General features: G+C 39.6%; 1 protein-coding gene across 4 annotated transcripts in view; it reads right to left on the bottom strand.

Moving 5' to 3' along the window:
* LOC117431582 (pro-neuregulin-2, membrane-bound isoform) overlaps window positions 1-13,150 on the bottom strand; it is a 425,631-nt gene extending 412,481 nt beyond the window's left edge. Inside the window, exon 1 of one of the 4 annotated variants that reach the window (XM_034052673.3) lies at window positions 12,190-13,150. In XM_034052673.3, coding sequence (XP_033908564.3) covers window positions 12,190-12,598 — 409 coding nt within the window. In that variant the 5' untranslated portion in view covers window positions 12,599-13,150. The remainder of the gene's footprint in view (window positions 1-12,189) is intronic. The other 3 variants (XM_034052674.3, XM_034052670.3, XM_034052669.3) reach the window with 3 other exon arrangements.
* Between the last annotated feature and the right edge of the window lie 236 nt (window positions 13,151-13,386).

The raw sequence follows: 13,386 nt of genomic DNA on the forward strand, positions 1-13,386 counted from the left end.
GTTTGTCTGATCTGGACTGTGAGTGGTGTTGATTAACACTGCAGTTTGTCTGTTCTGGACTATGAGTGGTGTTGATAAACACTGCAGTTTGTCTGTTCTGGACTATGAGTGGTGTTGATAAACACTGCAGTTTGTCTGTTCTGGACTATGAGTGGTGTTGATAAACACTGCAGTTTGTCTGTTCTGGACTGTGAGTGGTGTTGATAAACACTGCAGTTTGTCTGTTCTGGACTATGAGTGGTGTTGATAAACACTGCAGTTTGACTGTGCTGGACTATGAGTGGTGTTGATAAACACTGCAGTTTGACTGTAGGCTTGCTGTATTTCATTAGCTTTGCAAGAAGATGGCAGTTCATTTCCAGTCAAAACCAGAAGACTGTACTGTACTGTGGAACTGTCAAGTTCAAATGTATAAAAGCTGCAGTTTAGTTTCCTTCCTTGTTTAGCCCAGTACACTGAAGAAGGAACTGGCTGAAATATTTGTCTTCTTCAGTTAGTTTTACCTTTAAGGTGAAGTCCCTTGTTAAATATGAATTTAACATATGTTGTATTCCTGTTGACATGTAAGTCTCATGGTTTTCACAGATTTTGTTTAAATCTCAAATAATAACAAATAATGTTAAAAACATGGTGTTGGATACCTCCTGTTTACCTTTTACCACTGCCTATGATCCCTGAGCAGAGCCTGATTGAGACGATGATCACTGAGGTTTCTAATATATTCAGAAGGACGGCACGATGCAGAGTGCAGCGGGTTTGCAGTTGAAATGCAGGCTGAGTTCTGACCCTAAAGCTTCCTCTCCTAATAGCTCTTTTATTCATTAGCCTCCTCATGTAACCTCCTCCGCCATCCCAGACCTGCTAATTAGCTTCATTATGTTATAGAATTGATTGGCTTTCATTTCAATAATGTTTAATTATTCGCTCATTTTAATAAAACACAAGAAGCAGTCAAATATACAGACTCCTCCAGCTCTACACAGAGGGGTTCAGGAAATCAACTTTGCATTGGATTGTGTGAAAGAATTGTTCATTCATATCCCCTAAAATAAAACAAGATACAGAGGTGATCTTAAGAACATAAAAACGTTTACAAACGAGAGGACGCCATTCAGCCCGTCTTGCTCGTTTGGTTGTTAGTAGCTCATTGATCCCAGAATCTCATCAAGCAGCTTCTTGATGGATCCCAGGGTGTCAGCTTCAACAACATTACTGTCTCATAACAAGTCCAAATGAGCAAACATATGTAACATGAAACAATGAGCAAAGGTTTTTATTAAGAAAGCACTAGCCAAGATGGATTTATGCTACATTCAGTACCAACACATTGTAACAATAACCTTAAAATTACTCAAAACAAAACCCAACTGGAAGAATAGCAACACCAAGACTTATTTAAACACAACTGGATTATTCTTCCGCAATGAGGCTGCAATAGGATACAGATGCTACTACAATGGTACTATTGGCAACATGAAATTTGTTCCGATAATCCAGAATACCAGATTCATGACGTTTGGATAATTGAGTGTCAGTTTTGTGTTAACTGGTTTGTTTTTAGGGTCCTCATTCAAAAGAATGGGGATTGTTATGCACTGATTGTGTCCATCTGTCTGTCTGTCTGTCACACTCAACATCATGAACATGATAACTGCCCTAATTTTGCACCTTCATCAAACTTGTATCACACACTCCTAGCCTCCGTTTTGGATTGCATTCAGCTAGAATCTGCTAAATTTGCAAATTCAGAGAAATATTTGTAATCTTTCAGTTACTGTGCGATTATTCAGCGATTCTGAGGACTTAGTTTTTATTATACCAGAACTGATAACACAAACTGTACAGGAAACAGCCTTAGAGATGCTAGTTCCAGCACTGGGCTCATAAGGAAACAACCTTCATTAATATGTGAACCTGGTGCTGCAGCACACTGCTAGTGTCGTGAGGAAGCTACTGCATCACCTGGCCTGGTCCGAAAGTGGGCCACTGTATCTGAGGTCCAGCCTGTTTTGAATGTGTCAGGAATGGCTTGTCTGAGGTGTGCTGGGCTCCTCCCCTGTCACTGAGATACTTTATTGGGATGTGTGCTCCACACAGTTACTCCCTAGTACAGGTTTTCTTTATAGGCATTCAATCTAGGCTGCGCCTTGAGGGACCAGCATATTTTTATCCCTATAATTGAAGCTCCAAGCGGAGCTGCCAGATTAACTGAGACATATCCAAGATTACAGACTTATATATATATATATAGGTCTGGCAATGGAATGTGAAACAAGCAATGTGATTGGACGAGCAAGGTTCCAGCTGTCCGTATATAGGATGGATACGGACAGTTGGAGCCTTGTCACATACTAGTAATCGCTGTGCTGCTTCACAGAATTTACAGTACCAGTAGCCATCTTGTTTACAGCAACTATAAAACTGAGTGACCAACTACCTGCAAAAAAACCCAAAAGTATTAAGTAATAAGTAAACCAATTTCGATGAAGGACAATTAAATGAACTGGAAGACAGCAAAACAGAAATAAATACCAAAAAAATCAGAAAGAAATTGTCTCAACTGTGGAAAATGCACATATTAAGAAAATCTTAATGAAATCTTAAAGAAAATACTAAGGGATTTCTATGTGCACTTCATCAGCATAATAACCCCTTGTAACATGAACAAATACATAAATACCCTCATCTCATTCGCTGTAGTAAGCATCCATTTTTTACTTGGCGAATGTGGCCGTCCATTTTTTACTGCACATTTATGGATGGGCCGTCTGTCAAGCACATTTCCTGCCAGCGAAAAACAAAACTGCAGAAAATTATCCACTAGCCAGCAGAGAAAAGAAAACAGTAGCCCATAATAGTTTCTTCCAATAAAGCTACACACTGTCACCATGTGTTCCTTTCACTCTTGTCAGGTGCATCCGGGGTCATCGATGTGGGAGAACACATGCCCAGTGATTGGCTAAAACAGGCAAAAGGGGAGGGGAGGCATGCCACCCATATTTTTTTGACGACTTTACTCAGTGTTCCGTGCAAGCCAGCTGAAGAAATGGAAGACTATGATTGGTTAATAGACATGCTAATTATAAATAGAAGAGACAAGGGTGTGTCTGCCTCATCCGAATGTACAGCGTTGACTGAGTGGAGAATGTGGATCGGATGGCTACCTTTGCATAAAAGATGTATATTTACTGTTGCATACTACATAAAAATAAATCAATACAATACACAATACAATCCTGGCTGTGTGAAGCAGGGCGAGTCATACAGTGCAGGTTCACGTCCTGGCTGTGTGAAGCAGGGCGAGTCATACAGCGCAGGTTCACGTCCTGGCTGTGTGAAGCAGGGCGAGTCATACAGCGCAGGTTCACGTCCTGGCTGTGCAGCATCACCGGTCTTCACTGGGGATTCTGAAGGGAGCGTTGCATTGGCACTAGCGCTCTCCTCGACTGCTTCTCCTCATCGCGCTACAGTGAACACTGCTGGCCAGGTGCCCGGTGAGTTCAGACACCTGCAGGGCTGGCCTTTGTCCTCCAGTGGCCGGTAGCTCGCTGACATCCGCTCTCAAGTTCCTGGGTGTAAAAGAGGAAGCTGGCTTGGTCATGGGATTGGAGGACGCCCACTGAACCTTGGGGTCTCCTGAGTATGTGGGGAATTGATGCGGTAGGAGAAAAAATAATTGGACATTCCAAATTGGGGAGAAAATTGGGGCTAAATAAAAATATAAAAAATCGAGAGTGGGCATTGCCTCCACTGTTGAGCCACCACAAATATACCAATATTACAGCATTGAAGTCCAGTGCTCTCTTTTTTACTATGTGTCTTACAAATAAAAAGTGAAATATTGAATTACTCAAGGGCCCTTATACTTGTGCATTTCACTGACAATATGGTCTGATTATAGAAACAGGATCACCAGTATAAAGACACGTTTCTACAAAAGAGGCAAAAATGACCACGTTCATATTCATATCTATAAAATATTTCATAATTGACTGTAAAATATATACCATGCAAAGGAAACTAATGCAAATGAGGTCAGAAATAAATAACCCATTCTACTGTACAGAAGAGTGTTTCACTCCTTTGTTTAGCCATATAAAGATGCCACATAAAAATTTGCAATTACAAGATGCAATTTTTGAATGTAGCCCATTTTAGTTACAGTATGTGTACTTGTGACAGAGAAAGAATGAATCTTGGTTATGAATCTCCCTCCCAACCTATGAGGGTGCTGTGTAAAGGGAACAGTGTGCCCCAGACTGGATGGTTTGGCAGTTCATTCCAGGGTCAGTTGGAAGTCGGCCATCCAGGAAGGGGGCGGATCCACAGTACACCAAGTCATCGCCCCAGACGGGAAGCGATGTGGCAATCGAGGATTGGAGGAAAAATGATTGCACTCGCTAACCAAGGGGGCGTGGCTGAAGGTACAAAAGGGGATGTGGCCGAGCGAACGGCTCCTTTGTTATGGTTATGGATGAACCGCTGAAGCACTGTGATATACCGTGAGTGTTTAGTGTTTGTTTGCTTTGTCGTACTAATTGTAAACGTTTGTTCTTATTAGACGGCTATCACGTACCAGGAGCTGTCGCTAAAAGCCAGCACCAACCTGGACAACACTGCACCATTGTTCACAAAATAAATGTATTTCACCACTGGCACTTAAAAAGCACTCACTTTGGACTTGTGATCGTGTCTGTGTTCTGTGTGTGTATTTACCATCATTATTATTTCGGGACTGAACCTCGTGGGTTTTACTGAGCAGTACACATAGCTGTGTATTGCCAGTGATTCTTATTTACAGTTCTCAAGTGACTTTGGATTATAAATAAAACATCATTGCACCGTGAACGTTGTTGTTTGTCATTACTTGAGCACCGCATCACCTCTACACCAGCGCACTGCAAACCATTTTGCCACAGTACTGTATTTCACTAACATTAAAACAGGGGGGGGGGGGCAAGATTTACCCAAGAGGAGACTACAGCAGGTTCTCCAGCAAGAATGTAACAGGTAATATTTTTATAACAAAATATCTGGTGCTGTTTGTTTTCCAGTCATTTCCTGGGAAGATGAATGGTGACTGCAGAGTCCTTAATGTGATTCAGTGGTTAGTCAGCATTTGTAAAAAGCCCCCCTTTTAATCTGCAATTAAATATTCATGGAATGCTACTGTAGATTACCTTCTGCTGGCCCCGCTGTGGACCGAATCCCAAATGGCTATCTCACTGAAGGTCAAGTGAACCAAATGAAATGTTTTTCTGGACAGATCACTTGGGAAGTTGCACACACCAATATATATGATAGCAAGCAAGTACAATGTTGAGGATACACTGGAGCCCTGGGGACATGCAACAGGGCTCATTGATTGGCTTGAACTGTTCTATTTTTGGAAGTAAAAGGATTTGTCAAAAAAAGTATTTTGGCTTCTAGCCGCCTTGAGAATTGAATTTTTTATGTCAGTTTCTGTAAGTTCTGTAGAAATGTCTGTTGGAATAGGACAAGCTGACACAAAAAGAGGAAATGGAGGAAATATTTGAATCTTAGCTCCAAGTCATGCTTATTTTCCCCATATAACTGATTTTAAAGCAAGATTTCCACAGAACTGGTTTTAAAGCTAGATTTCCATAGGAGTGATTTTAAATCTAGATTTCTATAGAACTAATTTTAAATCTAGATGTCCATAGAACTGATTTTAAAGCCAAATTCCTACAGATCTAATTTTAAATCTAGATTTCCATAGGAGTGATTTTAAATCTAGATTTCTACAGAACTGATTTTAAAGTTTGATTTCCTTCCAGGTTTCAAGTACAATGCTAAATATTTGAAAAATACTGTTGGGATTATGAGGATTAAGTAGCATGTTACAGCGCGGATGTTTACACTGGCAGTATAGACATGTAATAACAAAGTAGCATGTTACAGAGGGGATGTTTACACTGGCCCATTTTTCTATTAAAGGTCCCGGTGTCCCGATATTTTTCTCAAAATCTTAAAAAAAAGTCTGGTTTACAGTCACTTCCTGTAGTGCGACACACTCTAAATACCTTGTGTCAAAATAACGTAAACCACCGCTTCCTTAGTTTATGGCACCTGCAGTGAAAACAAATTAAATAAAAAAAGGTACTGGGGTATTCAAAAATATCATTTTTAAAACGGGCTTATTCCTCAGTGCGCCATGCATTTTTATTTAGTTTATATTCAATAAGAATCCACAACTGTGTGTAATAGTCATTTTGTAGCTGCTCAGTTCTGGCGGGATTTAGCCCAGGCACTAACTAGGCAGAGCAGCGAGAGGTTGCAAACATCCAAATCCACCAGGTTAAACCACATCAACAACATCAATAAATAGAGCCATCCTGATGCAGGGAGTAAAAAAAGAAAGAAAGAAAAATGCCAAAATGTAACTATTTTTAACAATGATCTACAGAATGAATTATTTTATGTATTAAACTAATTAGCCACAAATTATACACCTAGGAGTGTACTGAAATTATACACCTAGGAGTGTACTGAAATTATACACCTAGGAGTGTACTGAAATTATACACCTAGGAGTGTACTGAAATTATACACCTAGGAGTGTACTGAAATTATACACCTAGGAGTGTACTGAAATTAGCTAGCTGCATAAAAAAAAAAAAAAAATAGTGAGAGGATGGCTATTTAGATAACCATGACATATCCTTTATTTAAATAGTTTAATTAGTCATCAGTTATTTAACAATGTGTCCCGGTTTTGAGCTTTGAAAATCTGGTCACCCTAATGTCAAAGTTAAAGTTTCCATTAGACTGTGTCCACATATAAAAATGGCTCATGAGATAATAACAGTAGGTCGTCCAGTGGGCTTAACATTCAAGCTCCTTTTACCGGGATGCTTAATTATACTAAAACCTTTTAGATAGCTTACCATGGCAAGTTCTTTTGAGATGAAAGACTGCAGTCTACAAATATAGGTAAGTCAATATAATATAAGAAAACAGAATATACTTTGTTAGTAAACCAGTAAGTGTAATTGAGGATACAGTGACAGGCTTGGGTTGCAATAAGATGAACTCCCTGTTACATGATGGCTTTATTATACCCTCGCTGAAAACGATGGCAATTCCTCTTATACAAATACAGATTTAGGCTACTGCATGTAACCTTGTTATAGATACCCAAATGGTTTGAACTGCTGCAATACACATGGAATAATTCCCATGTTAGAATATAAACCCTTTGCCAATCAGGTGTTAGTACTGTGAAAACACAGCCCAGATGCTGTTCCTCATTAACCTCTGCTAATACATGTCCACATAACGTTTTACGACAATTGGATGAGTGCGGAACAAGATACTGGAATAACACAGCAAACAAACGGACAGCCCTCCACTATATTCATATAAGCTTTATAAAGCAATTGAAATGGAAACAGAAAATAATAAGACCCCTAGCTGGATAAGTCTCCCCAAAATAGAAATCACCTTTACATGATTTTGAAATAAAGCCTTTCTGCCATTTTGGAGGTCTTGTTTCTACAATGGCTTCTAGACAGACATTTTGAATAGGAGGTTAAGGGCAAGGTAACCTAACAAGGGGGGTCCTGGTGATAAGATGGGTAAGAAAGTGTTTTTAAAAGCCGGGGTTACCAGTCCTTTAATGAAAACATGCATTATAGAAAGGGTTCAAAGCACTGACAGTCAAAGCTCATGTAAATCAATGCACGCTGAAAAGAAAATAGTTTATGGCCTCTTCATTTAAGCAGCAAAGTGATTACCAGCTGATGTATAGCAAAGTGAGTGAGCTAATCCAATATTGAATTCAGTCGTTCCAGAGGTCATTTCCCATTAGGGTCACCTGGAGCAAATGCAAGACCATTTTCTTTTCCTGAGTTTAGTTTTCTTTCGTTATTCAATGGTGGTGAAACTACAAGGTACCTTTGGGCCTGACTTATCAATTAGAAGCTATTCATTAGAACTGTTTTCTCTGCCAAGCATTCCCCTTATAAAAGTTTAAAAGTGAAAGCATGGTAAAGCATAGATAAGCACTGTAAAGCCCAGAGAGGTATGGTAAGGCATATTAAAAACCATGATAAATTCTGGTAATGAATAGTGTAACCATGGGAAAATAATGCAAAAATACTGTGCAAATTTACTGAGGTAAACGTTCATAAGGGTAGCTGTATCTCATTTTCTTGGTAAGAAACTAAGGGCTGGTTTCACTAATCTGGGACTGTCTACCTAAGGGAAGGAAGTGGCCATCATTAATCAGCCTGAAGTCAAGCAGATAAAGCGTTGGTTACTTGATTTCATTTCTTACTGCTTTACCTCAACATTCCTGATGGATAAGGATAAGATATTTATATAGTATCAACATTATAGGAGACATCCGATATGGCTTTAGGAAGGGTAGATCTTGTTTAACTAAGTTACTAGATTTTTTTCAGGAGGTGAATACTAGAGTGGACAAGGATAGTGCGTATGACATAATCTACTTAGATTTTCAAAAAGCATTTGACAAAGTACTGCACGAAAGGCTATATTTAAAGATTAAATCAGTAGGAATAAATGGTAAAGTAGCAGTATGGATTCATAACTGGTTACAAGACAGAAAGCAGAGAGTTATAATTAGAGGCCAGGCATCAAACTGGAGTAACATAACAAGTGAGGTACCACAGGGATCAGTACTGAGACCATTGCTATTCTTAATCTATATAAATCACCTGGACCAAGACATAATTAGTAAACTATGTAGATTTGCAGACAACACAAAACTGGGAGGGGTAGCCAACTCCAAATCAGCAACTTTAATAATACAAAGACATTTAGACACGATTCAAGCTTGGGCTGACACATGGCAGATGAAATTTAATGTAAATAAATGCAAAGTCTTGCACATCGGAAACAAAAACATTAAAGGCAAGTATTACATGAACAGTAACGAAATAGAGGAGGCTATGTATGAAAAGGACTTGGGGTAGTAGTGGATGAATCTCTTAAGCCAACAAGACACCTAGCGGAGAAACAATAAAAAAGGCAAATAGAATGTTAGGTTATATACCCAAGACAGTTGAATTCAAATCTAGAGAAGTTATATTAAAATTATACAATGCACTGATACGACCACACCTCGAATACTGTGTCCAGTTCTGGTCCATATAAGAAAGACATGAGAATATAGAGGAGCGCAATATGATTAATTCCAGAATTGAAGGGTATGTCATATGAAGATAGACAGAAATATCCTAGAAAGAAGGAGAGCCAGAGGGGACTTAATTGAGGTATTTCAAATTGTCAAGGGGTTTAACAAAGTACCTGCTGAGAATTATTTTTCACAGGTCACAGAGAACAGAACCAGGGGCCCGGGGTGGAAGCTGAAGAAGGGCAAATTCAGAACCGAGGGGAGAAGGAGCTTTTTCACAGAAAGGGTGGGGAACCATTGGAGCAGGCTGCCGAACAGAGTTGTTGAAGCAGAGACTATTGGATCCTTCAAGAATAGACTGGATGCTGTCATGAACAATACTGTATAACCCTCTCTGTAACCACGTTAAGACCTTTAGCTAGCGGCGTGGAGGAAGGGCAGTCCATTTAGCCATGTATTCCTAGAGGTTTCATTTCCCCTATTAACTTTGTTTTTCCTCTCCTGAGTGCTAACGGACCATGCTTTCATCAAAGCGAGCGAGCATAGGTCACTGTATTTGTACCTGGAGGTAAACACTAGCAGGGTTAACATTAAAGAGTGGGGGGATTAAGATGTGCTGCTGTTTAGATTAATAAAATAGTCCAGAAGTCCAGAACTACAGGAGCACAACTAGAACAGTGTTTTCAATGGAGCAGTCCAGAACTACAGGAGCACAACTAGAATAGAGTTTTCAAAGGAGCAGTCCAGAACTACAGGAGCACAACTAGAATAGTGTTTTCAATGGAGCAGTCCAGAACTACAGGAGCACATCTAGAATAGAGTTTTCAATGGAGCAGTCCAGAACTACAGCAGATTCAGTAATACTGTTTGCCTGCAGTCCTTCATTCGTTCTAAAGCACACCTGCTATTCGACACTGTTTTCCATGAGAACAGTCTCTAAGGAGAACAAACCTGTGACATTCAATTCACTGAGCCAGTAGTCTGCTGCAGCTCCATCCAATAGCTCCATCATTAGTTACATTGTTAACTTCTGATACTCAAGAATAGATGTTTTATATGACCACAAACTATGTGGGAATATTATTAAAATTCATCACAACAGCTTTTATTTTAACTGTAGATGTTGTACATAGAACGCTGCTTTAGTTACAAGGCATCGGAGGTTTGAGATGGAATTGTATTTACATATATTCTGCTTTTGAACATGATTTAAACACACATCAGATTGAATACATTGTCCTTGCTGGGTGACCTGCATTTGATACCCCTGTATCTTGCAGTATATGTATGCAATAACACAGTGCAAAATACCACTGGATTAGATTAATTAGTATTATATAATAATAATACAAATTATACTTGCTAGTTAGTCAGAGAATATATGTACACTGTTATTTAAAAAAAAAAAAAAAAAAACATTAGGCCATTGCTGTATTAAGGCACACAATAACACAGCATTCTGCACACCAAGATGCTGTTTTAACATTCAAATAAATAATGTTGCCACAAACTAAGAATACATCGGGCAGTTATATTAATCCAACTGTCTTCTATGAATGGCTATATTTCGATCCATTTGAGTCATGTGTACAATATCTGTTGAAATACCACCCTATACAATAATATAAAATAATGAATGACATGTCCCAATTACCTGTAGCACAATGATACCAACGGGTTTAATGTATTGAGCTAGTGAAACGCTTCAAATGTTGGTTTTAAGAATGCACTGTGTGTAAACTACAGCAGTAGCACTCTGCTCCTACGTGCTTATAAGTAGTACAATTGGAATATTATGTAAAGCGTGTACAATTAATGTGCAATAAAATGGAACCACTATAAAACAGGTTGGTGTAAAGAACGCCAACCTTGCCTTCTGTTTCAAACGTTACTGTACATTACTACCTCTCCAAGAGCAGGTGTACCGTTGTTCTTATATGCAGCCCTGTTGGAAATCCTACCGAAAACAGAATTCTATAGCTGGTCACTTTAGTCTAATTCGCCTGCTAAAGTGTATACAGTCTTCTGATGTGATGCATTCTCGTGTTTTCAGCTTCACTCGAATGCAAACGTTTTCGCCATGGGGGTAAGGGAAGGCACCGCATGCATTGCAAAATAATGAAACTAAAACCCCAAATATACCTCCTGTTTAACAACTTTGGTGTTGACACATAATGCATATATTTCACGCAGGTGAAAGCGAGAAGGCTGTATGTTAAAAGTCAGTATCCAGTACCAGGTAACATGTAAATGTATTATCTATATAATTTCCTTTCGACGTGAATCCGGTGTTATGTGCGGGTCTGATATGACCACCTACCCAAGAGGAAAGCTGGCTCGTGAAACCACAAGCTGTTCCGTGTTCTCGGCAGCGTCACAGTATCTTCTAGATTATCTGTTAAAAGAAGCCCTGTTGTGTCTGCCTGTGCCCTGGATACAGTGACAGACACAGGAACCTTGTATAGCGCATTCCAGTATGAACAAAACACATGCAACATGTAAAACAGCTAAAACAAACACAATCATATTGCAACCACAACTTCAACTTTTGCACTTGGACTTCGGCAAAGGTGTTACTTTGGTCTTGCTGTATTCTGCAAACGCTACACTATCACTACTGTATAGCGCCGTAAGCACAACATTCCAAAAACTCAAGTTCTTTGCTTTTTAACCACAATTGCAGTATCCCTAACAAAACCACAATACACCGAACAAAAGTTTATCACATAGCGGCAACCTGTCATAATGTAACTAATGGCACCGCACATAATGTACATATTTATATCTACTGCCTGTGTATAATATATATATATATATATATATATATATATATATATATATATATATATATATATATATATATATATATATGACTAAACCAATGCTGCAAAGCTATAATTATGAAAGAAGAGACGCCCCATCTGTTAGTTAGTTTAATAATCATTTAATCTTATTAGCAAAGCACTTGCATAACGGTTGCAACACGTAATTAAAACGCAATTCACTCAAACAGTGCAATCTGCAGTAATGTCCGGGTCCCAGTGTAGTGTAAGAAAGAATAAACTTACCGCAGTCTTCGCACAAGATCCTCCCAACATCTTTTTTTAGATTCTTCCCGCTGGTGTCCAGAGGAGCGAACGATGCCTTGAATACCAAGGGCTTGTCAGTTAGGTCCATGAAAAACACGTATTTGTGGTTATTTTTCAGTCTGATACACGGAGGCTCCGAACCAAAATCCCCGATGGTCACAAGCTGGTCCCTTTGAAGCCCCCCGCTGTTAAGGGGCCACACGTCCAGCACTATGACATTCACACTGTAGGGCTCCTTGGTAACATTAGTGGGTAGAGACTGGACCTTTCCTTCAATGACTACAGCCGATCTGTAAGCCTGGTCCTGCAGAGAATTTAAACTCGGGGAGTAGCAGGCGAAGGATACCCCGATGACCAGCATAGAGAAATGGACTGGATCAAGCCTCATGCCGTCTGCTTGGGCTCGGTAGTCGCTCTTGCTGCTGCAGTGCTTTCGATGCTGTTGGTTGATGATGATGGAGTTGAGTTGAAATAGGAGACTGCAAATAGACCCCAACAGAACGGCAGAGCAGCAGACCTTGCGTAAATGTCCATGCCATTTGGATCTGCTGTTTTTCCAATACTTTGTAATGGGGAAACACCAGCTAGGAACCGGAAACGGCGTAATGCTACTGGATTAAAAACCCTGTCTCTGCATTCCGTTACTAAGTAATTCTAAAAAAAAAAAAAATGCAGAGAGATTTTGTATTATTATTATTTATTTGTCAGGCAACCGCTAGCGATGCCAAGCCCAGGCTTTCATGTTCGCCCTTCTGTTATTATTTTTTTTTTTCACACACAAACGAAGGAATCAAGCAAGCGCTACAGCGCTACAGTCAGATCTAAAATAATGCAAACCACAAAGTCTCACACACAACTGATGCGCAGAAGAGCTGCAGAATATATCATTTTAGGTGTCTCTTTGCTGTGTGCATGTCCACCTGCACGATAATGTCATTCTGCCGGAGGAGACTGAAGCTATTCGGTTCTGTCTTTATAAAAGCACGTAGCTTTCGCTTGGGTTTGATGCCCCTCTCGCCCTGCACAAGCGTCACTGCTTGCCGTGTGCGCACAGCACCTGTCTGCCTGCAGTTTCGTCTAGTGGAAGTTATTACATTTTTAAAAAATCTATATATTTTAGTTTGATGTTACGGTATAAATGATATCATGTACCTATCTGAATAATGTATTAACCTG

This window comes from Acipenser ruthenus, chromosome 22 (genome assembly GCF_902713425.1).
Source record: "Acipenser ruthenus chromosome 22, fAciRut3.2 maternal haplotype, whole genome shotgun sequence".
NCBI classification, from domain to species: Eukaryota; Metazoa; Chordata; class Actinopteri; order Acipenseriformes; family Acipenseridae; genus Acipenser; species Acipenser ruthenus.